The following is a 27,859-nucleotide window of genomic DNA, read 5'->3' as shown; positions in this document are numbered from 1 at the left end:
TTAAAGATATTTCTCCAAAGAAGAAACACAAATGGCCAACACGCATGTGTAAAGATGCCCAAGGTCACTAGTCACTGGGGAAATGCAAATCAAAAAACACTCACTAGGATGGTTATAATAAAAAGGAATGGAAAATAACAAGTGTTGGCGAGGATGTGGATTAACCGGAACCCTTGTGCACCGCTGATGGGAATGCAAAATGGTGCAGCTGCTGTGGAAAATGGTATGGCATTTCCTCAAAAAGCTAACCACAGAATTACCATATGATTCAGCAATCCCACTACTGGGTATATACCCAAAGGGACTGAAAGCAGGGATTTGCACACACATGTTCATAGCAGTATTATTCACAACAGCCAAAATGTGGAAACAACTCAAATTTCCATTGACAGACGAATGAATAAACAAAATGTGGTCTAGCCATACAATGGAATACTATTCAGCCACAACAAAGAATGAATTTCTGGCACACGCAACAATATAGGTGAACCTTGAGCACATTACACTGAGTGAAATAAGCCAGTCACAGAAGGACAAATCCTGTATGATTCCACTTACATAAGGTATCTAGAGCAGTCAAATTCACAGACAGAAGGTAGACTCGAGGTTATCAGGGTGAGGGTGGAGGGTAAGTGGGGAGTTACTATTTAATGAAGACAGAGTTTCTGTTTGGGGCAATGATAAAGTCTTCGAAACAGTGGTGACAGGTGCACAACAGTGTGAATGTAATTAATACCACTGAACTGTACACCTACAACAGCAAATTTTGTTATACAGTATATTTTACCACAATTGAAAAAATTAATAACCTAATATATCAAAAACCATTGAATCATACATTTTTTTTTTTTTAAAGTACAGCAATTTATTAAACAAACACCTTTGATTTTTCTGATTTTTGTCCTGGAACAGGAAGAAATACCAAAAACATTTTAATGCTCAGAACTAAAACTCCAAATTGCAAGGTGCAAGATGGTTGGTGAGAAGTAAACAAAAGTAATTGTATACCATCATATGAAAAGCAGGTCACATACAGAACAAAATTTGTCCCTGTACTGTATCTACTAATTTAAATCATGATGCTAATAATTATCAAATTACTACTAAGTATTTTCTAAGGATATATTATGTGTATAGGACTATATTCTAGGCTATATTCTAGTTCCTGACTGGGTTCACAAGAAATATAAAACCTAGGTCTACCATATGAATCATACATTTTGAGTGGGTGAGCTGTATGGCATGTGAATTATGTCTCAATAAAGCTGATAAAAAAGTGTATTCAAATGCTTCAACCGGCACCTGACACACCCGACTTTGTGAATCTTGGCTACAATAGCCTTTTTATTTTTAATAAAGATAAAATGCCAAGAAACTTAGAAATCTAAACACTGACCGGTAGCAATCTAACGTTCATTTATGATCCAATGACCATAAAATAGTGACACTATAACTTGGAAAGAATTTTCAAGACAGTAAAATCTCTTTAGTATAAGCATGTTGAATCCTTGCTGCAATTCCTCTGACTGAAGTCAGTGACCTATGCTGCTAAACCAAGCGACGTGGGAGTATTAAACCGCACATGATTTAGCAGGATGCCGTTCAGAGTAAAATGCAACGAGGGATTGAGACGGCCGTCTTCTTACATGAACAATCACATCGACAAGGGAACTTGCAATTAAAATCACTACAGTTTGAAAACTTGTAACACAGGAATGAAATCAGTTTGTGTTTACTAGTGTTATAACTTAAGATGAAGAAGCTGTCTTGGTGAAGCAGCCGGACCGCGATACTGACACTTAGACACACACACTACGTCACAAGGCCCTGACCAGAGAGGGTGTACTTACCGGTTCAGTGAGGGTGCTGTCCTTTTCTAAAAACTGCACTACACAGTATGCCAGCTACAGTAAGAGGAGAAAAAGTATTAATATTCCATTTTAACATGGAAATGCTGTACCGTTAGACATCTTCCTGTGGGGAGACAGGGCCGGACGTGGTCAGTGCTGTCCCCTGCCCGCACTGTCCCCCACAGCCCTTCTCCTGGGTGGACACAGGCTCCATCCAGGGGCCCCGCCGGAGGCTCTGGGAGGGGCTCTGAGGGAGGGACCCCAGGATCAATGTGCAACACAGATCAACTGCAAAAGGAACATCAGAAAGCTAAAAAAAACCGGGAAACAGTCTTCTAGACCAACACCGACAAGCCAGGCCAGGTTTGGTGGGAGTTTTCTGGTGTCCTTTTTGGAGACTGTAATGGACAAGTAATCTAACTCCTGGGAAAAAGCAAATTAAAATCTGTTTCCATCTTAAATTCCCAAACTACTAATTTCTAATACAGAACAACTAACATGATAACAAACTGGCTGGATGTAAAGATATTACCAGTTAATAGGAATCAGAGGAAAAAACTCTAAGTAAAAGATTTCCCAGGAAGCCGGTGTCATTAGAATCATCTAAGGATACACCTTCTGATGCCATGAGGCAAACTCCCCGAGGGAAGTCCCGCAGAATGGGGGTTCCTGGTCCTTGGACCCAGACGTGGGGCCCGCCCTGCACCCACAGTGACGGCGGGCGTCTCCCCAGAACCTCCTGCGCTGCAGTCAGTGTAGCTTACATTCTGTCTGCAGGGAACTTAGAATAGTAAGAGTGAAGGAAAACATGAACTTCCTGGGGAAATGAAGCTGACCAACCAGTTAGAAACCACTTAGGGATCAGGTTTTCAGTATAACCACAAAGTTATAAAAACCCCACAGTTTTTTAAAAAAAAAAACCCAACCTTTTCTTTCTTTTTTTAATTTTTTGAAATATATACTTTTTTTTTTGGCCACGCTGCGCAGGATGCAGGATCTTAGCTCCCTGACCAGGGATCGAACCCATGCCCCCTGCAGTGGAAGCACGGAGCCCTAACCACTGGACCGCCAGGAAGTCCCCAAACAACTTTTTCTTAAGCCATTTTACTGGCCGTGGACACAGAGGCGTTGTCTTTGAGGTGCTAGGTTTCAATCCCACCACAGGAAGCCTTCCTGAGAGGTCTTCCTTGACCCCTTCATCGCGTGAGCCACTCCCTTCTCAGTGTTTACAACCAATTTTGAAATTCTCCTTTCCTGAGGTTTTTCTGATTTTCTTAAAAGCAATCTCTCTTTACTCCCTTATCCTTTCACTCATCACCAGAACCCTGACACCCAAGTCAACACTGTGATATAAGAGACAAAACACTCCCAGTTAGAGGCTGGGGCTCAATATCCTGAGTTCACTGATGTCCAAGCAGAGACGGACGAGCTCCTTCCTGGGGCCCACCAACATCACGGCAGGAGCCCTTACCTGAGGATGGTAGACGCTCAGAGACTTCACTTTGTGCAAAGGTAATAACACCTTCAATAAGAAAATCTTGTGCTCTTCTTTTAGTGGTAAGGCAAATCCATTAATTATACTGTGAAAACAGAATTTATCCAAAGTTTGAATATTTACAAATTCTAGATTAAAAAACATAATCTGTTTTTCTTTCAGTTTTTGTTTTCAGCATGAAAATCAGCAAGCAAACTATGTGTGTTGGAAAAAAGGAGGGAGGAGAGTAGCAGAAATTAAAAGATCACTAAATACCTTCAGGGAAGCACAGTCATTTTTATCTTGCAACTACAGGACAATTTAAAAGTTCTGAGTTTACAGGGAGCTACCCAGAAGAGCAGGAGTCTCCAGGGGCAAAAGCTCCTTCCTCAGGCAGGGCCATGAAGACCGGGCGGCACCTTCCTCCGGCCTTCACCATCTTTAGGAATTCACACTTGCCCAGAGAAATCCTGCCCCATCATGCTAGTGCTGGCAGAACAGAGTCTGAGTGTGCAAATTGGCGTTGTTTCAGAATCAACAAGAAAGCTGTTCCCTTCCGCAAGGAAAGGGGGTCCCCCGCTCTTAACCTCCAAGCTGAAGCGTTTGTTTGTGACATCAAGTATTTTATCTATCTGGCTTTATAACGAGGTAAGTTCCTGCGAGCTGTAGAAGCAGTTCAAGCGATTTCTAAATTGGTCCCTCCTTCATGAGCCTGGGGCACATGGGAGCTGCAGGCAGGGTTAGCCTGAAGTGGCCTCCAGGATGGTGTGTGCGTTCAAATGAGGGGACAGGAGAGGACCTCTGAGGCCCTTGCGTGTGGTGTGGCAGGCTCTCTGGACACTTTACTCAGTTCACCTCAGCCTGGCAACCACCTCAGACGTGAATATGAGTATCTTTCCATTTTATAGATAAGGAAACGGGAGGCGAGAGTGGTTAAGTAAGGCTGGACAGCTAGTAAGGGCACCCACTCAAGCCCTCACTACACTCTGCTGGGAGAGAGAAACCCGGGACTGTGTCAGCGTAGAGTTCTCCACGCGGACCGTCATTTGTTTTACATGACATCTGAAACAGCGAGGAGAGTTGTTTTCAGAAGGGCTGGACCACAGATCCACCAGATGACAACAGTGCTCCTCTGAAAAGCTTACTGTGTTCAGATAGTTCTGGGAATCACTAGATGAAGCACGAGTACAGTTTCTTCCCTGCAGGACTCCTCAGAACCTTTAGCTGCTAACATGCACTGAATCCCCAAGTAAGGTGCTGGGGAGAAAGCACTTCCAAGCTTATTCAGCCGTGGAACCCTGAGGAACTCTGTTTGGGAATCAGTGAGTTAGGAGGTCTGATAGAAAACCTATAGGTCACTGATTAAAAAAAAAAAAAAAAAAGATAGCAAGCAAGAACTCTACCTGGATTAAGATGATGAAATTTTGAAATGTTAATTATTTTATAAGTATACATATGAAAAATTTATAAAATCCAAGCAACACATTAGCATTTACTCGATACCCCAAATGTACAATAAACGACCTATCTTTCTTCTAAGTGTCAAATATAAACCTTCTTAATGTAACTATTTTTAACACTGTTCTTGAGGAAATAATTGAAATTGTGTTCCCATAGTAATGCTCCTGAGGTACATGAAACAGAATCTACGTATGGAACCATAGGGATGGGAGAGGTTTGTCATTTAGTGTCATTAAGTTCTGATCCAAGAGCTCACCAGCCCCGGCCATCAAGTGAGGCTTCTTTACGTCCTTTTAGAGAACGGTTTAAATTGCCTTGCCTTGGGGAGGGGGCTGTGGGACGCAATGAACTGGATCATTTGGCATAAATTCCATCTAAGGCCTTTCGCTACCAATAACAGAGAGACAACTTACCTTCCCAGTATTTCCAGTAATTCTGCTATGCCATTGTGATGCTCTGTTTCATAAATAAATCTAGAAAAAGCAATGTGTCATTTAGAATTAGACACTGAAATAATGGCTGGAAAAGACTAAAATCCTCTGAATAAGAAAACAATGCTTTTAGGAAGAAAACCACGTAGCCAGGCAACAATAAGCAAATCTATTTGTGAAAACCGTTCCGGGGGCACTGCTAATTGTCACCAGAGAGACTCCTCAAAGCCTGGCTATGCAGACACTTGGAGGGCAGAGAGCATGGGCTTGCTCACATTTCTCCCTAATGTTTTATTTTGAAAGTTTCAAACATAAAGTGAAAAGATGCTTACAGTGAGCACCTGTATTTCAACCGCCCAGATTTGACGGCAAACAACTTGCTGTTTGCTTTGTCACACATACATCTCTCTATCCATCCCTTAATCCATTTTATTTTTTGCTGCATTTCAACCTAAGTTGACATCTTACTCAATTTTAAAGCCTCCAATATTTAGCACAGTCTCTGCAAAGGGTACAAGTTACCTCCTCACCACTGGGGTCGTCTCCCCTACTTCCTCTCTGACACCTCACACTTTCCCTGTGCTGCTTCAAGTGCCATCTTCTGAAACCCCCACCTGAGTAGCCCGACTCCCTTGCCCCAAGAAACCACTCCCTCGGGGCCCCCGTGCATGCTCCCTGGGGCTCCCAGCAGCTCCTGCACCCTGTGTCAGCCTGAGGATGGGGACGAGGACTTATCTTTACCGTGTCCCTGGTGCTAGGGCCGAGCCTGGCATCTGACCGGTGCTTGAAACACGACTGCTGAATAAACTGGGCCCAGGGAGAGGGAACAGGGACAGGAAACAGGAAAGCATCTTCTCTCTCCAAGGGTTCCTCAGAAACAACCTGCTCCTGCCCCACAGCCTGGCTCACCTGGAGTCAGGCTAAACCAACACACACAGCGAATTCTGCCTGAAGCGAGAGGTGTCTGGGGTCTGAAAAAGGTTCTGCCTATCAGACAAAAACTACTAGTTTGGAGCCAGCTCTAGGTCAAAAATAAGTGTTTGTGATGATTAAAATTTTTCATTGTCCCTGTTTGAAACAAACGGAAGAGTGACCTTAAGGTCCAGAACAGGTCAAACACCCACAAAGTGTGACGTACTCCTGAGGAGCGGGTCTAACGTCTCTAGGTTTTTGACAGATCCTTCAAAGTGGGGGCGTGGAGCGGGGAGAGAGCCCGTTTGGCTAGAACAAAGGTGGGCGACGGGCGGGCAAGGCAGACACACGGAGGCTCGGACACCAGCTTAGACAGATCGGAGTTGAGCCCACAGGGACCGGGGTCAGAACCACTGAGCAGCAAAACACATTGACATGGAAACAAATGTGGCCACAGCACGGAGCCGAGGCAGGAAGGTGCCCGTGATGGACCCCGGCAGCCCGGCTGGTCAGATCAAGGGCAGCAGGGGACAGGCTGCGCTGCGCGTGGGGCACCCGTGTCAGCCTCAGACACGTCGGCCCCGCCATTGCCCCTGCCCTGAGATGGAAAGCCGGCCTCATGGGAGCCCCAGCCTCCCTGGGCATCTACACGGGGGGGCGCTTTAGTTTGTTTATGAAACTCCACCTGGGGCTCCCTTCACTTCACCTGTTTTATTTGAAATACTTAAAACAGTTTAGATGTACAAAGTCACAGTGTCACCACCCAACTTCAGTCCCTCTTCCTCTTGTTTACACCTGGAGGGCTGTGCAGGCAGCAGGTGGGCGAGGCTCCTGAAGCCTGGGTGCTCGGCTCCGGCTTCTGGCATGTGGAGGTGGCCGAGCCCCTGGGCACCACCTGTGATCTATCTCCAGCAGTACTAACGTTTAAGTAAGGACAGCCTTTAGCCAAAAGCCATTTTGTTTTCCTAGATCAACACTGCTATATTCTCATCGGTAAATTCTTCATTCCTGATTATTTTGTAGATTTGGAGTAGGTATAGGAAAAAGAATGTAAGTGTAGTTCCCCTTCTTTCTTTTCCAGAGGGAAACAAGAAAGCGGGGTGCCAAACAGGAAGGAAGCCCTAAGGGCCCATGCAGAGCAGGCTACAGTGTCCCTCCCTCTTTCAGCAAAAAGGAACTAGGACTCTCCCAAAACTGCGCTGGAACCTGCCTGTCAAGGACAGTCTCCAAAACGGACGCCATCTATTCCTCTCCCTCCTGGAGGACGTGTTCTGTGCCTCACACGCAGAGGTGGAAGTCACTCCCCCTTGAAGCTGGGCTGTCCTCAATTCCCCGAGGGGCTCTGATCGATACAAAGGGACGAGGCCGTTCTGGCCAAGCCCTGAGGAGCACAGGCAGCCACTACAGAACTCCGCCCCGGGGCCATCCGTTCACGTTCACGGAGCCCCGGGCAGGTCACAGAATGAGAGGAATAGCAAACAGCTGATTTAAGCCCCCAAGCCGCGGGGGTTTGTTCGGCAGCAGAGAGAACTGAAGCCCGGGCTCCACCTGCCACCCAACCTTCAGGCTCCACTGTTTGCCAAGCAGGCACGATCCCTCACCCAGAGCTGCGTTTAACTCGCCTGTGAAGATGCTGACTAGAGTGAGAACCCACAGAAGTAAGTAGGAACCTCACACTAACACTTTCAGGAAGGTCAACCAAACACGCCTGAAATGCTGTCTAACCAGCCGTAGCTACACCACGTGGAACGCAGATGAGCGGAATAGAGCTCTCGAGATCATTTGCAATTTTTCTCACATGGAATGAGGAGGGGGTGGTGCTGAAGGTGGAGACCCAGGCCGGTTGTGGAATCCACAGAACCTGCTTCCTCCTGATCGTACGCATCAAGAACGGTTTTTACAGAAAAGACTCCTGAAAACAACATGAGGACACCACACACTCCAGCACTGAGTGCTCAGGGAGAGCCGAGCTGCACTCTGTAACTTCTGGACAACAGCCTAGTTAGGAATTTCAGTTACTAAGTCAAGGTTCCTTAAGGTTATGAGGCATTCTCTACTTCCTTCACCCAGGCACTGACTGGTGATTCTGCACAGAACCCACGTGCGCAGGGAAGAAACCTTCAGGCAGAGCTTCCATTTTAGCCTAAAAGACTGGAACTGAAATCCGACCTGTCTGCTGTTGATTAAATAGTGTATGCTACGTTTTGATAGATAAGTACGTCGGCCAAGGAACAACCTTGTTCACAAGGAAACACGACACCAAGAAATACAAAATAGGAATATAACATTTAGGAAACACGATGCCACCACCCAAGCCGGTGTGTCCAGCCTGGGCTCCATCATATAAACGGGCCGTGGGGAGCTTGGAGGGAGTTTGAAGGGAAGCCACGTGCAAGCTGGAGGTTCCGACACCGAAAGGCCACATCACGTGCGAAGATGAGGGGGGCGTTGGACCTTGCGACCGCAGGCGGGCAGGGCGAGGGACAGCAGGGACAGGCCGCCCGTCACCGCCAGGACTCATCACTACCTGCGGCATCCTGGAGTGAGGGGCATGTGGGGTAAGCTGTCCCCTAAAAACTCATGGAGTAAACTGCTCGCGCAGTGAGCGTCCCAGGGACAGAGAAGAAACCGTGCTAACGGTTTCATCCATCAACGTTTATCTGGAGCCCCCAGGAGCCAGGCAGGAAGCTGCGGCTGGGGCTGTGAGATAAGCGCCGGCTCGATGCCTGCCCTCCCAGGAGGCCGGACCGTCTGCCCAGCTGCGGGCCTTCCTGGTGCAGGGATGTCTCCGGAAGCCTGGGAGGGTGAGGAGAAGGGCTGGTGGAAGGGGACGTGAGAACGTTCCAGGAGGATCAGGCGAGGCTGCGAGGCCCTGGTGTGGAGGGAGCCCGGAGCCTGAGGGGCACCCGAGGGCTCGCCCAGGACCTACACCCGCTCGTCCACGGAGCGTGTCGGCATGGGAGTCAGCGGATGGAGGAGCGTTAAGACCCTGAGACTCAGAGGGGTGGCGACAGGGAGGCTGTGTGAGGGGTCACGGGGTCAGGATGAACACTGCGCTGGGCCTTCAGAACATTCCTCCAGGAGCCCTGGGGCGGGGCCCTCCCCACTAAAGCAGAGCCAGGCCTCTGCAGTCCTGCAGGCCTGGGGAGGCTGCGACCGCTGAACACTGCGTGGCCTCCGCCACTGCTTCCAGCAGCGCACGGCGGGGTCTCCCAAGACTCCCCACTTCACCCCTCACTCCTTCCTTCCTTCACTGAGACTCAGCGGGGAGGCACGAGCACCACCCAGGGGCGAGGAAACCGCTGGCTCCGGATGGACCGATCCATCCACATCCAGAAGGAACCACATTCAGGGTGGCCGGGCCTGCCGGTGAAAGCCGGAACAGACCCCGGGTGTGAGCTGGGGGGCAGGCGGAGGAGGGAAGCAGGCACAGAGGGAAGGGGGCCCCGCCCGGCGCAGAGGCGGAGGCGTAGACGGGGCCCAGCTGCACACGGCAAGCCAGCTGCTCAGAAACAGCCACTTCGCTCAAGGAAACGGTGAGGTGGGGCGTCGAGTGTGACAGAAGCGTCAGCATGCAAAAAGGGAACTGTCACCCACACACGGACTTACCTATAAAATATATTATTTATCTGTTTTCTGATGTAAGCTCTTAAGCCTAAGAATTTTCCATAGATTCGGTGAAGGGTAGTTTTAAGAAAATCTCTCTCGCGAGGATCTTCACTGTCAAAGAGCTCTAAAAGCTTCAAGAAGAAAAAGACACTCAGTGATGCAGTATTCTCTCTAATGGTCGATTAGAGCGTTTGTAGTTTCAGCTAACTTGTACCTTACCTGCAATACAAACTTCTGATCAATATATTTCTTCGCTATATTAGGTTGGAAATCTGGAGACTCTAAAAATCTTAAGAAAAACTCATAAACAAGCTAGGAGGAAAAAAAAACCACAATGAGTCAAATAACATGGTATTTTATTAAATGGAGATTAAAAATACACCATGAGTTGAATCTTTGTCTGCAAATATCAGCCTTAAGAAAAGGGCACATATCTAAAGGATTTATGTCAAATCACATGGCTTAATTGTAACTGAGGATGGTAATTGTTTTATTTATTAGCTAAGAACCACAGACTATACCCTTAAATGGCATTTAAACAAATGATTTCCATGGCTGTTGTCACCAAGGCTCAGAGACCACAGTGCACAGCAGCCGTAAGCCGGGCTGTGACCAAATTCCAGGTGGGATTTGCAGCCTGTCGCCTCCAAGTGTCCCGGCAGAAAGCCAGGTGGGCAGGAAGCTGGGGGTGTTAGGTGAGCAGGTCACAGACACAGTCACCCGGGGCTGGGACGTTCCTCCCCCGTCACGAACGGTTACACGTGACACTGTGGGAAGGGACGTTCTGCTGCCGAGATGGCCCTTCCTGTCTGTTCCCCATCGAGCTCCTTCCCAGGTTTTTCACCTCCCCGTCTCCCCTCCTTCAGCCGACCCAGACCTCCCGATCTAGCTCGTGGGGCATGCGCCCTGCCCAATCAACCTTTCTCCTTAAAAACGTGTTAGAAAAAAGGCATCAGTCAAGCAGATGGACCTCAGGGCGCATAGCAGGCACACAAACTGAGAAATGTTTGCATAAGACCTCCGACCTCAATTCCATGGTCACTTTCACTGAAAATAAATATACTGACAATTCTGTATCTTTGTAGTTTCTGCCGAGTGTCCAAACAAACAAAAAGCCATTAAACGTTCTCTCTTTTGCTAAAATACTTCTCTCACATGTACAGGTTTGCAGGGTCTATGACACCGAAGTGCAGAGGCCCATCTGCGACCAGCTGGAGAGGCCCAGGCCCAGGGCTCCTGCTTCGGAGAACCCCCCGACCCCACGCTGACCCCCGCCCTGCTATGTCTGGTGCACCCCCAGAGTCCAGTACCTGCAGGTGAGGCCAGGCTGCTTCTAACGTTGGCTCGTCTTCCTCTGGGTCAAATTCTGCTCCCGTAGGGTTGGAGGAAGGTGGTAATGTTCGAAACATGTTAACTGCAAACTAAAATCCACATATCCTATAATTATAACCAGGACATTAAAAATATTTACAGAGAACATTTAAAACAATCTTAAAGAATTCTAATGACAACTGTTTCCAGTGGTTATCTGGCTCGTCCTTATTCTCAAAATTCACAAGTGGTGTGGGTCCTGAGAGCCTGGGTCAAAGCCACAGCTAGACCCACGGCCGTGGACAGCCAGCCACCAAGGTTCCTGCCTGACCTTTCAGATAACCAGTGCCAACAGATGCTGATGGGCAGGGATGACACCTAAGGCCTTTGTTATATCCAGTAAGTGCAGAGCAAGGAGAAAGTTCAAAGCGCTAGTAAGAAAAGGGTGAGATTACGAAAGAAACAGCAGAGATCAAAGAACTGAAAACGGTGAGAAGATGGCAGAGGCCGCTTCACACCGGAGGTCGTGCACAGCTTCCCTGCCAAAGTCCTCTGCAGTGACAGTGACGAGAGCGGCAACGGTCAAGACAGAGTAACTTCCAGGTGGGTGGCTAGAGGATCGCTTCCAGAGATAGGGCCGCAATGTTAGCAAGGAGAGGAGTCGCCACGTCACGGGACAGCCTGGTCCGTGTGCCCGGGGACTGGACGGGACACACAGAGAGGAGATTCCTCTGGAGTCCGGACGATTCCCTTGCATGCCTCACGGCCCTCTTCTCCGCTCTCCACCCTGTACTGTCCCTCACCACTCTCCCCCACTCCAGGCTCCAATCAATCTCCATTTCATAAAAATCAGCGTGTTTTATTTACAACAGATGTTTTCTACAGAAAATCCACAATTCTTTGGAGCACAGGTACATCTTACTGCCTGTATGGTTAATGTGAATAAAGCACAACATATATTGACAGGTTCCTGATATAAGTGTAGAAGTCTAGTTTTTCACTATCACCAATTTATAACCTCCTATGTTTCTTTCGGAGTCAGTTTAAATATGTTACCTCATCGAATCTTTGAACACGCCATATGCCAGTTACAGAGCTCGACTCTAGTGATCAAAAAAAGCCCTCCGTCCCTCCGAGCCCAGAAGCACAGAATCAAAACACCCGACCTACAAGATAGAATCCGACTCCACTACAACAGTGAGGCTCTCTACGGAGAGTTCAGAGCAAACCTGGCTGTTCAGATACCAGTCTTGTAAAGACCAAGCTAAAACTCCATGGCACCCATCTTGTTGTATCCTGTCTTCCTGCAACACCATTTTCCATGAAGAAAAACACACACTGCCCAGGTCCTGGGCTCTAGAAGCTCCGAGCATCAAATGTTTGCTCTCTGCGTCGTGTGAGAGGAGCAGACGCAGACAGTCCAGGAATGGGAGCAACAGAGAATGGCTGGAACAAGCAACTGAAAGTCAGAAACAAGGAATGAAAGAAATCTTTTAATAGAAATATGAGTAATGCTCCTCTGACGTAAGTAAAAAGAAGACGAGGTCTGGAACCGGTGAATGGGGTGTGTGCACAGGGCCCCGCAAGAGGCCTCCCAAACCACAGTGACCAGTGAACACAGGCTGGGACAGGTGTTGTCAGGTAGAAGGGGCGCATCCTCCATCGCTGGTCCCCAGGCCCCCCGATCCCAAAGCCCACAGAACAGAGGAAGGGGACACAAGGAGCCCAGCCACCGTCTCCTCCGGGCCTGCGGGGTGGGGATGGGGGCAGCAGAACCAGCCCTGTCACCCCCAGCCGTGGAGTGTGGAGAGGACAGGGTCAGAAAGGAGCCCAAGGCCTCTGTGGGGTGCGGCACTCCTGGGGGGGCTTCCCAATCCTCTCCCTCAAAGCCAGTGATTGGGGGCTCCAAGAGTCACCCAGAGACCAGGGTGGGGACCATGGATCCAGGCCGCGTCCCTGGGGGCAGAGGTGTCTGTGGGCACCGCCGTGCTGCCTCTCTGGGAGACTTGCCCGAGTGCCCGTGACATCATGGCACAGGGCACCTAGAGGGGAGCACACACACGGGCCACCTTGGAGGCTGCACGTGAGGGCCGCGGGGGTCAGGGGGGAGAGAGTAGCAGTCAGCTCGCCCGGGCAGGGGCTGGAGGCTGGGGCACAAGGGGGGATGGCTGCCCCTCAGGGAGGGTCTTTCGGGAAGCCCAACGCTCTCCAGAGCACAGATGCCCCCTGGGAGGGGCCGCCACCCGGGCAGAGGCCAGGCTGCCGCAGGACGTCAGGCACAGGCGCTGCGGCCCTCGGCCCCTCCTCTCCTGCTTCAGGTCCCTCGCCGGCCAGGCTGCCCAAGGGGAAGGCGGGGATAGATGAGGTGCTGAGTCGGGGACTGAAGCGATAAACTAGGTGCGACAGCTGGAACCAGAGGGGCAGGGAAGGGAGACAGAACAGATCGTGATTAAAGGCGATGGCTGAAAAAAATAAAACGTACCCGTGTGACGGCTTAGAGTACCCATTATTCAATCAGACAGCAATCTGAGTGTCACCGTGATGGCGTTTAGGAATTGTGGTCACATCTAGATCAGCTGACTTTAAGTAAAGGAGAACGTGGTGGGCCTCAACCAATCAGTTGAAAAGTCTTCTAAGAGCAAAACTGGTTTCCCTGAGGAAGAAGCAATTCCACTGTGGATGGCAGCGTCTGAGCCTGCCTCACGGAGTTCAGATTTGCCCCATCTGACTCCACAAGGCATAAGACAGTTCCTCAAAAATCCACCCGCCCACGCACCCATCCATCCATCCATCCCTCTCTCTGTCTGTCTCCATCCTACTGGTTCTGTTTCTCTGGAAGGACTCTGACGGATCCACCGGTCAGCTGAGATTCCTGAGTAACCTGCTGTAGTAAAGCTAATGATACCAGCCTCAAGTTGAAGTCCCACTGCACAGTGTTCAGTCAGCTACAGCCCGTCCGCAACACCTACACATTCACCGAATCCCAGATGCTGAGTCAGGGGCCTGCAAGGGGCCGTAGAGCAACTTGCTTTGAATGCGAAAGTCCCCTTCTCATGTCCTTGGGAGGATGACTGACCATCCTCGAACCAGCAAGTTTTATTACTGGCCAACTCTAATGGATAAAAACTTATATCTTTCACACAACAACAAAGACCTCACACTGTAATTCTACCCTCTTTTCCTACCACATTAATTTAATGCTCACCTCTAGAAAAGGCGAAAGACACTAAAAACTAATACGCAGACTAAAGAGCACAAGGCAAACAGCAGGCCACCTTGCGCTGCCCGTGGGTTTCTAACCCACCAACACTTCTCAGCACAGCAGCTTCAGGGGTCAAACCAGTTGAGTGCCGTGGTGTTGACATACGCATGCTGTCTACATGCGTGGAGTTTAGTCTGAGAGCCACAGAAGGCGATTGTCGTCAGCATCACGCCATGGAAACCGGAGGGAATCTGTTTCTACTGTAGGTCTAGAAGTCTCAGATCTGATGCGGATCACGCAGATCCATCACAACCTCTCGGCTGAGACACACTGATTCGGAGTGCACCGTGATGCCTGGACACAGAGCTAGAATCAGCTCCTGCACAGAGAGAGGCAGCGTGGCCTCAGGGGACAGCCTCGCCAGGCCCTCTTCTCACTCAGAACAGGACCCGAGACTGAGAAGCCTGCTCAAGCTTTGGTTTTCTCACCTGTTGAAAGAGGGTAAATCCTTTCTTTGCACTGGGCACGTGTGAAACAGACACGTCACCACGCGTGCAGGCGTGCACATATGTGACCCACGCAGCCCCCGAGTGTGGCGTGGACTGACCGTGGTAGTAGGAAGCACCTGCTTTTACAGCTTTCTTGACATTTCTACTTTCAGTATTTAAATGATCCTGCCGATGTTCTTCTCCCAGTTGCTAAATTTATTGAATAAATGCAAACCAAAAAGGCTCAAGAAGCGTTTATGCAAAATTCTCACAATTCAGCAGTAACACGCAGCCTTTCTATACCTGTAATATTCATCACCAGTGGGTGAAGTAATAAAATATTCATGCTGTGACACAACTGCAGTACAGTGGAACATATAAAGGTTTAAGACAGGAAGGGATACACTCCAAAAAGAAACGCTGATAATCTAATTTCAGAGACAACAAGGAAAGAAAGGTTGATTATTCAGTTCTCTGTTTAAAACCACAAAGGTTTTCTCTTTTTTTTGGGGGGGGGCGGGCGGGGCTGCGTTGGGTCTTCGTTGCTGCGCGTGGGCTTTCTCTAGTTGCGGCCAGCGGGGTCTCCTCTTCATTGCGGTGAGCGGGCTTCTCATTGCGGTGGCTTCTCTTGTTGCAGAGCATGGGCTCTAGGCGCGCAGGCTTCAGTAGTTGCAACACGCGGGCTCAGTAGTTGCGGCTCGTGGGCTCTAGAGCGCAGGTTCAGTAGTTGTGGCGCACGGGCTTAGCTGCTCCACGGCATGTGGGATCTTCCCGGACCAGGGATCGAACCTGTGCCCCCTGCACTGGCAGGCAGATTCTTAACCACTGCGCCACCAGGGACGCCCCAAGGGTTTTCTACTATGTTATTGATTTTGTTTTATTCACGTGATAGGGTTTATAAAGGTGAGTCCACCAAAGGCCAAATTACAGCTCTTCCTCCTGTAACAGGAATGCCAGGTTCTGAGGGTCATATTGCTAAGAGATACATTTCGGAGGTGGGGAGGTAGGGAGCCCTTCCACATTATATTTTAAATAGAAAGCTGTCATTTGGTTGCAAATGATATAACTGGAAAAACCAACAGAGACAACAGTCAGACCATCACAGCTGGGCCACCCATACAAAAACCCAAAACCCAAACCTAACAGCAACATCTTCTCCACCAACAACAGGCAACGAGGAAACATAATTGATAGGAGGACCCCAGGTACTAGGCCACAAAAATGACCAAGGGCCTAGGAACTCACAACCCAGTTACAAGGCCTCAATGAGAGCATGAAAACCCTAAGAAAGGCACTGAAGGATACCCGAACGAATGAGGACCCTTCCCTTCTCCAGTGTGAGATGACATCGTATCACAAAGATGTAACTTCTCCACAAAGCAATTTATACTTTAAAAGCAATCTTACATATAACTCTAACTCGTTTTTTAGGTGGACGGTAAAAATCCTAGTAGCAATCTTAAAGGGAAGAACTGTCCCTTTCCTCACTTGTAGAATTAGTTCAATCTGGTTTCACAGCAGAATTCAGGTATCATCCTGGGGAATGTTTGCTTGACGATTCACTCACTGCTGACCCTCCATCACCTGCCGTAGCGCCCGGCACCTAGTAGATCCTCAAAGACCTGCTGGGAGCAAGTGGATCCTTTGGGAAAAGCACCTAACAGTCACCTTATTAACTGCACCACCAAGTAACTACCTGAAAACTTCCCGATTAAACCTCAGCTCTCAGCTGCAGTGTAATTTCGTCAGGGGAGCCTCCCCCGACCCCAGGCCCAATTGGGTCCCTGATTTCAAGCTCTTCTATCATCCTGCCCCTTTTCTTTGTGATCTTTGTCTCAAATATAACCGGATGGTCGGGTGATTCTTGGCCTAATGTCTTCACTCCTGGCACCACCTCCCAAGGCCCATGGCACCGCCTGGCACAGAGCAAGCACTCGCAAGAGAGGTGAGTGGAGCTGGGTCTCCTCCTCCACAAATCCACATCGCCACTTTCTCTAAGGCAAGAGCTGCTTTCAAAGATGCAGCTTTACCTCCAAATAGATGCCCGAAGAGAAGAACTACAAGCTAAACTCTTACTCTGAACAGCTTGCTATTTTCACAATCACTCAAATATGCTCTCAATCAAAGTTAAAGATATAGAAATAAATACCTACAAATCTTTGTAGAATACTTAATAAAGGAAATTTACTCTCAAGTTTTCAAACAGTGGACTTTTAATTTTATGACCATTTCACAACTAAGTGTATAATAGCATCTTCTTCAAATGAAAATATGCTAGTCATTTATAATTATGCATAGGAGTTTATTCTTTACTTTTTATTTTTGAGTTTAAGAATAGAAAATTTACCTACAAAAGATAACCACTCATCTGTAATACTTATAATTCAATTGGTGTTATTTAAACACAACATTAGAACTGGAAGTTTATCTTAAGTTACTTACTCTGGTCCAAAGGTGAGTTTTACATAAGGCTTCTGAATGATGTATTCCCTAATATCTTGTTATGAAAAACCTCAATGCAAAACAGTTGAATTTTATAGTGACTAATGATATAGCCACCACCTAGATTTTACCATCAACGTTCTTCCCTGGTGGTCCAGTGGTTAAGACTCTGTGCTCCCAATGCAGGGGGCCCGAGTTAGATCCCTGGTCAGGGAATTAGATCCTACATGCCGCAACTAAAAGATACCACATGCTGCAACTAAGACCTGGCACAGCCAAATAAATAAATAAATATAAAAAATAAAATAAAATTTAAAAAACAAAACAAAAAACTATACATTCTGCATTCTACATGATAGAAATGAACTGAAAAGGGAAGGGAAGCTTCAGAGCTAAAGTACTTATTTCCTAGTCATATATGTAGAGCCAACTGTTTTCTTGCTGTGTCCCCCCCCCCACTGATTAGATGCATACAGTTACAAAATTATAAATTATGCAAATAACCTTCGGTTAGTATGTTTTTTAGAATCGTTGTTGGATCACCTGTGTGGATGGAATTAGGTACTGATTGAGTATCTATTATAAATGAAAGCAGAGACTTATACTTCTGGACAAGACAGAGTAACAGGAATGGGATTTGCCCAACTTCCTGAAACAACCAAAAAACCCAAGGAAAAACACATGGAATTCTGGTTTGCAAGACATGGATTTCAGATAGTGCAAGACAGAGAGAGATTTCTGAGAGATGGGAAACAAATGCCCAGCTTTCTCCTTTGATAGAATTTCCAGGTTGCCGCACAGGGAGAAAGAACCCGGGTGAAGTCCAGCAGACATAGGTGGTTAGAATCTGCAAGGCAAAGTCCCAGATAGAAGAGAGCTGCACAGAGAGAACTCCAGAGATTGCAGAGGTCCTCCTGAACTATTCAGAAGAGGACTGATCAGCCCATTGGGGTGAGCAAACTACTGGAGGCTACAAAAAGAACCACCTGAAAAGACCAGAGAGACCCAGTACTCACCCAGGGCTGGAGCAGTTCCTGTTCCCATCAACCAGACTGGAAAAATCCGTTAATTCACAGAGGACTGGGCTCATAATCGGAAGGGTCTTGTCTCAGTAGTGGGGGATCATTAGCCATAGAGTGATTATGCCTATAGTCCTTCCTGACACATCTTAAAAGCAAGAACCAAAAGGATCAAACTGTTTGCAAGTAACTGCATCCCAAACAAATCTCCAGATATTAATAGAAATATATAAGTACGCAGTACTCATCAAGGCAAAATCCACATGGTCAGATGTCCAATAAAAAAGGACTAGACACACAAAGCAGCATGAAAAATATCATTTATAACAAGAAGGAAAACCAATCAACTGAACTGACTTGGAATTGACACAATGGTAGAATTAACAGATAAGGCTAAAATAGTATTCTATGTGTTCAAAAAGTTAGGTGGAGACATGAAGATATTGAAAAGACATAAACTACATGAGATGAAGACTACAATGTGAGATGAAAAATTTACGGAGGGAAATTAACAAAAGCTGAGACATTGCAGAAAAGGTTACTGAACTTGAAGACAGCAAAGGGAATCACCAAATGAAACACACAAAGGAAAAAAAAGACTTTAGAGAAAAAGAGCATAAGTCAGCTGTGGAACAACTTTATGAGGCCTAAAACACATTTCACTGGAGCCTCTAAAGGACAAGGTGTGGGAGACAGAAAAAAATATTTGAAGAGATAAGGGCCAAATACTTTCCTAAATTTCATAAAAACTATAAACGAACTTCAAAGACAAGAAAAAGAAAGAAACTACACCAAGGCACATCATAATCAAGTTGCTTGCTTAAAAAGAACAGAAAAAAATCTTAAAAAGTAGCCAGAGGAGAAAAAGATACATTATGTCCAGAGGAACAGAGATAGGAATGGCAGCAGATTTCTTATCAGAAACAATGCAAGCGAGAAGACAGTGGAGGAAAATTTTTAAAGGATTAAACTTTGACCTGTTGTTCTATACCCACCAGAGGTATTGTGGGTTCAGCTCCAGACCACTGCAATAAAGTGAATGTCAGAGAAAAGCTAGTCACACAAAGTTTTTGATTTCCCAGTGCTTATAAAAGTTATATTTAAACTATACTGTAGTCTATTAAGTGTGCAGTAGCATTATGTCCAAAAAAAAAAAAGTGCATACCCTAGTTAAAAAAATACTTTATTGCTAAAAAATGCTAACCATTATCTGAGCCTTCAGAGAGTCAATCTTTTTGCTGTTGGAGGGTTTGAAATATTTTGAGAATTACCAAAATGTGACGCAGAGACAGGAAGTGAGCAAATGATTTTGGAAAAACAGTGCCAATAGACTGGCTTGATGCAGGGTTGCCACAAAACTTCAATTTGTGAAAAACACAATATGTGTGAAGTGCAATAAAGTGAAGCATAATAAAATGAGGTATGCCTGCATTTCTTTCAAAGTCAAAGGCAATCCATCGACAGATGAATGGATAAAGATGAGCACATATATACAATGGAATATTACTCAGCCATAAAAAGAAACGAAATTGAGTTATTTGTAGTGAGGTGGATGGACCTAGAGTCTGTCACACAGAGTGAACTAAGTCATAAAGAGAAAAACAAATACCGTATGCTAACGTATATATATGGAAACTAAAAAAAAAAAAAAAAAAAAATGGTACTGACGAACCTAGTTGCAGGGCAGGAATAAAGAGGTAGACATAGAGAATGGATTTGAGGACATGGGGTGGGAGGGGGAAGCTGGGACGAAGTAAGAGTAGCATCGACATACATACACTACCGAATGTAAAATAGTTGGCTGGTGGGAAGCAGCCGCATGGCACAGGGAGATCAGTTTGGTGCTTTGCGATAACCTAGAGGGGTGGGATAGGGAGGATGGGAAGGAGGCTCAAGAGGGAGGGGACATGGGGAAATGTGTGTGCATATGGCTGATTCGCTTTGTTGTGCAACAGAAACTAACACAGTATTGTGAACCAATTATACTCCAATAAAGATCTGTTAAAAAAAAAAAAGGCAAAAGAAAGACTTTTTCAGATGAACAAATGCTACAAGAATTAATCACCGGTAGATCTGTGCTACAAGAGAAATTAAAGAAAGTCCTTCAAGCAGAAGGAAACTGATATCCTTCTGCTTGAAGGATGGATACCAGAATGAAGAACACTGAAAATGATAACTATCTGGTTAAGTATAAAAGAGTTTAAAAAAATTATTTAAATCTCTTTAAAATAGAACTGTTTTCTAAAAATAATATATGGTGGGGTTTATAACATACGAAGAAGTAAAATGACAATAGCAGGAAGATTCGCGGAGAAGAAATAGAAGTACGCTGCTGTAAACTGATATTTACATGGTGTATTGTCACTTGAAGGCTGACTGTGACAAGTTAAAGATGCATTCTAGAACAGCTAAAAATTGAGATCAAACAATAAAGAGTGATAGTTAAAAAGCCAACAAAAGAGAGAAACTGTAATCATAAAAGTATTCAATTGATCCAAAAGAAAACAGAAAAAGAGGAAAAGGGAACAAAAAACAGATGGGATAAACAGAGAAAAAATACAGCAAGATGGTAGATTTAAACCCAACAACATCAATACTTACAATGCAAGTTAATGGTTTGAGTACCTCAACCAAAAGGCAGAGATTGTTTGACTGAATAAAGGAGCAAGACTCACCTATATGCTGTCTACAATAAGCCCACTTTAAATATAAAGATACGAATTGGTCAAAAATAAAAGGACGGAAAAATATACACCATGTTAACACTAGTCAAGAGAGAGCTGGAGTGGCTATATTAATAGCATACAAAGTAGGTTTTGGAGAAAATAATATTACCAATGATAAAAGGATCATTTTATAGTTATAAAGGAGTCAATTCAACTAATAATACTAATAGTTATGCACTGAATAATATGAAGCACTTTATACAACTGCAAGAAACAATTAAGATAGAAAATAAAAAACCCCAATTACAATAGCACCCAAAAATAAAATACTTATTTATGAGTCTAAAAAAATACATAGGGGATCTACATGCTGAAAACTGTAAACAAAGATGATCAAAATGGGGATATATACTGTGTTCACAGATTGAAAGGTTCAATATTGTTAAGATAGCAATTCTCTCCAAATGTACATATTCAATACAATTCCAATTAAAACCCCTGAAGGATATTTTGTAGATAACGACAAGCTGATTCTAAAATTTATTTGGAAAGATAAAATAACTAGAAAAGCCAAACAATTTGAAAAAGAATAAAAAGGTTGAAACAGTCATACTACTTGATCTCAACATTTACTATAAAGTGACAATAATGAAGACGGTATGGCATGAGCAAGAGGATCCCTAGATCAATGGAACAGAATACAGAGTCCAGAAATAGACTCATGAATATGGTGAATTAATTTTTGATTAAGGTGGAAAGGCAATTCAATGGAGTATGGTTAGTCTTTTCAACAAATGGTTTTCAACAAATACTTGGACATCCATAGGCCAAGAAATGAAACTGACAAAATGGATCATAGATTTAAATGTAAAACTAGAAAATCTTGAGGAGAAAATTTTTTTGAGTTTGGGTTAGGCAAAGACTTCTTATATATGACACCAAAAGCACTATCCATGAAGGAAACAAATCAAAAATTAGACTTCATCTAAATGAAAAACTCTGTAAAAGACACTGTTAAAATAAAAAGACAAGGCACAAACTGAAATAAGATATTTGCAAATCACTTATCTGTCAAAGCATTTGTATCCAGAATATGTAAACAAGTCTCAAACTCAATAAGAAAACAACCCAATTAAAAAACAGGCCAGTGATCTGAACAGACACTTCCCCAAGGAAGATACACAAACGAACACAGGAAAAAATGCTCAGCATCATTAATCATCAAGGAAATGTAAGTTAAAGTCAAAATGAGATAAAAGGACTGAAGACACCAAATGTTGACAAGGATTGGAGCAACTAGAACTAACGCACGTGGCTGGCGGGAGTGCAAAAAATGGCACATCTACTTTGGAAAACAGTTTCTTAGAAAGTTAAATGAATACTTAATCATACGACCCAGCAATCCCACGCCTATGTGCTCACCCAAGTTAAAAAACAAAAAAACCTATGTCCAAAACTTGTACATGAATATTTATAGCAGCTTAATTGCTAAAAACTGGAAACAATCCAAATATTCCTCAACTGGGGAGTGGACAAATCATGATACCTCTATATAATGAGATACTACTGAGAAAAAGGAACAAACCACTAATACATCAACAACATGGATGAATATCAAACAGATTATGCTAAGTTAAAGAAGCTAGACTCAAAAGGCTACATACTCTCTGAGTCCATTTATATGACATTCTGGAAGAGGCAAAATGACAGAGCTAGAGGACGGATTAGTGGTAGCCAGAGATAATGGATAAGGGGAAGGTCTGACTTCAAAGGAGTAGCATGAAGAACTTTTTTGGAGGGTAATAAAACTGTTTTATATCTTGACTGTGGCGGTGGTGGTTACATGACTACACGTATTTATCAAATCTCAAGAGAACTCTTCACTAAAAATGTAATCTTGCCAAATGTAAATTTAAAATTAATTTAAAATGTTACAGAAAGATAGTAAATATTTACTAGGCTCTAAGTTCTGAAACCTTCTTGATTCACAATGCCCTTAATGTCTTAATAATTTCTTCACTGTGCCCCTAGACCAAAAGAAATACCTATCAATTTAGGAGCTTAAAAAACCCCAGCTTTAGTGAGGAATAACCTTACTGTATGTAAAGTATACAATTCGATACATTTAACATTTACATACATCTGTGAAACCATTATACAATCAAGATGATAAATATACCCATCATCCCCAAAAGTTTCTTAGTAGCCTCTTTTTTTTTTTAGGCCGTGCCGTGTAGCATACGGAATCTTAGTTCCCCAACCAGGGATCGAACCTGTGCCCCCTGCATTGGGACCGTGGAGTCTTAACCACTGGACCACCAGGGAAGATCGCTTAGTAGCCTTTTGGAAAAAAAAGTACATATAAGTTAAGTTGGTTGTGGCTGGAGGTGGGGGTGGGTTTAGGTAGAATTGGAGAGGGGTGGAGTACGGAAAAAGATTAACTTTTTTTCTCTATCTTTTTGTATTTATTTCACTTATTTAAAATAAGCACACATTTAATAAAAACATCAAACAAAACAAAGGGTAATTCTCTCAAAATAAGAACAAATCTCCAAGAAATGGCTCACTGGGTATTTGAAGTAGAAAAATCATTCGCTGGATTTCAAAAAGCACTTTATGCCTTAATCTCCCCTTAGCTCATCGATGATGGCAGTGCTTCTTTACCCCATGTTACTGTGACTTTGGCAAAACAAAAACAACTAAGCAAAAAGAGGAATGCGTGATTTAAATCATTACCTGAAAGAAATCTGTAGACTATTTGAAGCTTCACTGGTTAATATACTACCTCCTTTAATTCAAAACATCTTTTCCTCTCTCATTTCCAAACTATCTTCACTCTTACAACAAGTAATACTTTCCAGAACACACTGTAAATATCAGATATAAAAACAGTAGAAGGAGACTGTCCAACATCAATCCTTAAATGAAACACGAGACAATCATCCTGGGGATCTGGGCATGAAACCTCCCACAAGGACCCAAGAAAAACTCCTCTGACCTTAACAGAAAATGTTGACTGGAACCCTAAGCATGAAAGAAAACTTGTAAGGTACTATGTAGTCATTTACAAGCAGTACGGATTAAAATACTGTGATGAACTCATTTTCCCTGGAAACCCAACATGAGTCCTGATGAGGACAGTACTGCTATTACACTATACACGACGAGGTTTTTTTTTTTTTTTTTAAAGAAAAACGCATTTATTGATTTTTGATAATGGCAAATGTGATACATGATCATTATGAAAATTTTTAAAAATTATAAAAATATATTCATAAAAGGGGAAAATCCACATAATCACACTATCCAAAGGCAGCTACTATTAACAGTTTGCTCTATATTCCTCTAGAACACGTAAACTGCGTTAAGGGCACACCCTGCATCTTTTTTTTTTTTAATTGATTAATTAATTTTTGGCTGCATTGGGTCTTCATTGCTGTGCGCGGGCTTTCTCTAGTTGCGGCGAGCGAGGGCTACTCTTTGTTGTGGTGCGCGGGCTTCTCATTGCGGTGGTTTCTCTTGTTGCAGAGCACAGGCTCCAGGCGCGCGGGCTTCAGTAGTTGTGGCACGTGGGCTCCAGTAGCTGTGGCTCGCGGGCTCTAGAGCGCAGGCTCAGTAGTTGTGGCGCACGGGCTTAGTTGCTCCGCGGCATGTGGGATCTTCCTGGACCAGGGCTCGAACCCGTGTCTCCCGCATAGGCAGGCGGATTCTTAACCACTGCGCCACCAGGGAAGCCCCACACCCCGCATCTTATTCACTGACTTCCACAGAGTAATCCAGCACCAAAGATGTGGGTAATTCTAGAGAGGTCCATCTTGATGTGAAGCACTTTTGAGCCATCCACTTCATTCAACCATTGATCTAACCGATTCCTTTTCTGACCTGCAGGTGGTTTCATCTGTGACTAAGACTAGTCTTTGTGCCCTCGTCCAGGCAGGAGACTCTATCGAGTGAGCATTACTGAGCCGTTGACATCCCAAACCTTTCTCTCTGGGAACTGACAGCCCAGGGGGAGTTAAGAGTTGTCACAGGTAGTATGTGAGGGCTTAACCTCAGGGGGCAAGGCAGGGAGGCCATTCAGAATGCCCTGGAGAACACGTGCAAACAAAGCGCTGTGACCCAGGAAACGCCGTTCCTGACCCGCTCCCAGGTGGCGCTGGTGCTGCGGCCTTGGAGCAGCACTCTTTGAGAAGAGTGGTTCTCACACTTTTTGGTCTCAGGACCCCTTTAAACTCCTAAAAATTATTGAGGATCCCAAAGAACTTTTGTTTATGAAAGTTCTATCTATGGATATTGACTGCAGTAGAAATTAAAGCAGAGAAATTTAAAAAAATATTCATTCATTAAAAAATAACAAACCCATTATGTCAGTATAAATATAAATGTATGAAAAATAAATTTTTCATAACATTAGCTGTTTCATAAAACAACTCATATTAAATAAAAGTATTTCCCAAAACAAATTCAGTGAGAAGAGTGGCACTGTTTCACATTTTTGCAAATATCTTCACTGTCTGGTTTAATAAAAAACAGCTGGATTCTTACATCTGCTTCTATGTTCAGAATGTTAATTTGGTTGAAATATAGGAAGAAAAATCTGTCTCCAGCAGATATGTAGTTGGAAAAGGGAGGGGTATTTAATAGCCCTTTTAGATAATTGTGGACTTCTTTGATACTACACCAAAACTTGATAAGTGGTAGTTTACTAAAGGTTAGCTATTCTGTGGAATCGTAAGTCTTATCAACGAGGGGGTCTCTAATTCATGAAAATCCACTGGTGTGTCTTGCACTTTGAATGGCTCTCTGGCCGATGAATGATTTTGGAACATCAGTTTTGGTCATTTAGAAAATACTGGCCTCACTGAATTATGTGTATTCATATATTTTAAATATATTGCCTATCGGACTGGACTGCTATGCTTTTTAAAAACAGAGTTATTGAGAGATAATTCACATATCACACAATCCACCCCTTTAAAGTGTACAATTCAATTGTTTTTAGTATATCCACAGGACTGTGCAGGCATCACCATGCCTCATTCCTTTTGTCGTGTGTATTAAAGATCTAATTCATTCATAATGACACCAATCTCAGCAGGAGAGCTTGCGGCACCCAGAAGCTGAAGCTTGCACTGGTGGATACAAATCTTCCAAAATTCAAAATTTTGCCTGAAAGCTCAAATTTTATCTTTGGCAACAAACACTGTCAATTATTTTCCTTAAAGTGACATTCTTATTTTATTTTGTGAGAAAATGCTCCCTGAATATCCAAGTCTGAATAACCTGTTTGTCAGTCATTCTTCAAGTAAAAATGGTGTTCTGTGAAAAAAGTGGCTACACTATTAGCTTGGTTTTGCTATCAGTGTTTTCACTATGAGAAAAATGCCAATGCCTGAAAAACAGGTTAGTCAATTGAAAAAAAACAAAAACAGATGGCTGACTATATTTTAAAAATGAGTGAAATTAAGAGATAATGGAGTTTATGTAATTTAGGCCTGAGAATTTAGATGTCAGGAGTTTTCCTTCCTGAGTAATTCTCCTTTTCATCCTCATCTCCCTGAACCTAAGTTTTTGAAATCTGGAAAATAAAAGTCAGGCTAGAGGATCTATAAGGTTCCGTTAATTTCTAGGACTACAGTCTATGATGTATAAAAATACACAGCACACATGAAGAGATGCTGAACATCATTAGCCAAGAGGGAAACGTAAATCAAAACCACAGTGAGATCCTACCTCACACCTACTAGGATGGCTACCATCAAAAAGACTGATAGTAACAAGTATTGAAAATGCGGAGAAACTGGAACCCTTATACCCTGCTGGTGGGAATAAATGGTGCAGCCACTTTGGAAAACAGTCTGGCAGCTCTCCAAAACGCTAAACACATAGTGTTAACACGTCACCAGCAATTCCACTCCTAGGTAAACACTCAAGAGAAATGAAAACATATATGCACAAAAAGCTTGTACATGAATGGTCACAGTAGCATTATTCATAGCTGCTAAGTAGCAAAAATAACCCAAATGTCCATCCATGGATGAATAGATAAATAAAACGTGGTATATATTCATATAATGGAACATTATTTATTTATTATTTTAAAAATTTATTTATTTATTTATGGCTGCATTGGGTCTTCGTTGCTGCGTGCGGGCTTTCTCTAGTTGCGGCGAGCGGGGGCTACTCCTCGTTGTGGTGCGCGGGCTTCTCGTTGCGGTGGCTTCTCTTGTTGTGGAGCACGGGGTCTAGGCGCGCGGGCTCAGTAGTTGTGACTCATGGGCCCTAGGGCGCAGGCTCAGTAGTTGTGGCACACGGGCTTAGTTGCTTTGCGGCATGTGGGATCTTCCCGGACCAGGGATCGAACCCATGTCCCCTGCATTGGCAGGCGGATTCTTAACCACTGTGCCACCAGGGAAGTCCCTGGAATATTATTTAGCAATAAAAAGAAGTTCTGACACACACTACAACATGGATGAAACTTGAAAACATTACGCTAAATGAAAGAAGGTCACATAGTGTATAATGCCATTTCTAAGAAAGATCCAGGTTAGGCAAATCCATAGAGACATAAAGTAGACGAGTAGTTACCAGGGGTGGGGAGTGGGGAGTGGGGAGTGAGGGAGGAATGGCAGTAACGGTTAATGGGTATGGGATTTCTTTCCGGGGGATGAAAATGTTACAAAATTAGATGTGATGATGCCTGCACAGTCCTGTGAATACACTAAAAACAACTGACTTGGACATTTTAAAGGGGTGGATTGTATTTGTGAATTACCTCTCAACAACTCTGTTAAAAAACATACAACATATTTAAAAGAAGTAAGCATAAGGAGTATAACATCTACAGAGCTTTGGATTCTTCAAGGTAAGTGGGCATTAATGTCTTTAAAAATGCTACGACAGGGACTTTCCTGGTGGTCGAGTGGTTAAGACTCCACGTTTCCACTGCAGGGGGCACGGGTTCGATCCCTGGTTGGGGAGCCAAGATCCTGCA

At 44.5% G+C, this 27,859-nt stretch overlaps 1 protein-coding gene across 7 annotated transcripts in view; it reads right to left on the bottom strand.

The window, feature by feature from the left end:
* The window catches only part of PPP2R5C (protein phosphatase 2 regulatory subunit B'gamma), a 133,245-nt gene that overhangs the window by 21,923 nt on the left and 83,463 nt on the right, over window positions 1-27,859 (bottom strand). For all 7 annotated transcript variants that reach the window (XM_061181266.1, XM_061181268.1, XM_061181273.1 and 4 more), the window contains 6 exons: window positions 11,048-11,158; window positions 9,957-10,049; window positions 9,738-9,868; window positions 5,199-5,258; window positions 3,322-3,430; window positions 1,851-1,904 (listed from right to left, as the gene is read on the bottom strand). In XM_061181266.1, coding sequence (XP_061037249.1) covers window positions 1,851-1,904; window positions 3,322-3,430; window positions 5,199-5,258; window positions 9,738-9,868; window positions 9,957-10,049; window positions 11,048-11,158 — 558 coding nt within the window. The remainder of the gene's footprint in view (window positions 1-1,850; window positions 1,905-3,321; window positions 3,431-5,198; window positions 5,259-9,737; window positions 9,869-9,956; window positions 10,050-11,047; window positions 11,159-27,859) is intronic.

The sequence above is a fragment of the Eubalaena glacialis genome, chromosome 2 (genome assembly GCF_028564815.1).
Source record: "Eubalaena glacialis isolate mEubGla1 chromosome 2, mEubGla1.1.hap2.+ XY, whole genome shotgun sequence".
NCBI classification, from domain to species: Eukaryota; Metazoa; Chordata; class Mammalia; order Artiodactyla; family Balaenidae; genus Eubalaena; species Eubalaena glacialis.
The sequence above is the reverse complement of the archived record's forward strand: the minus strand, read 5'-3'. Positions and strand labels throughout refer to the sequence as shown.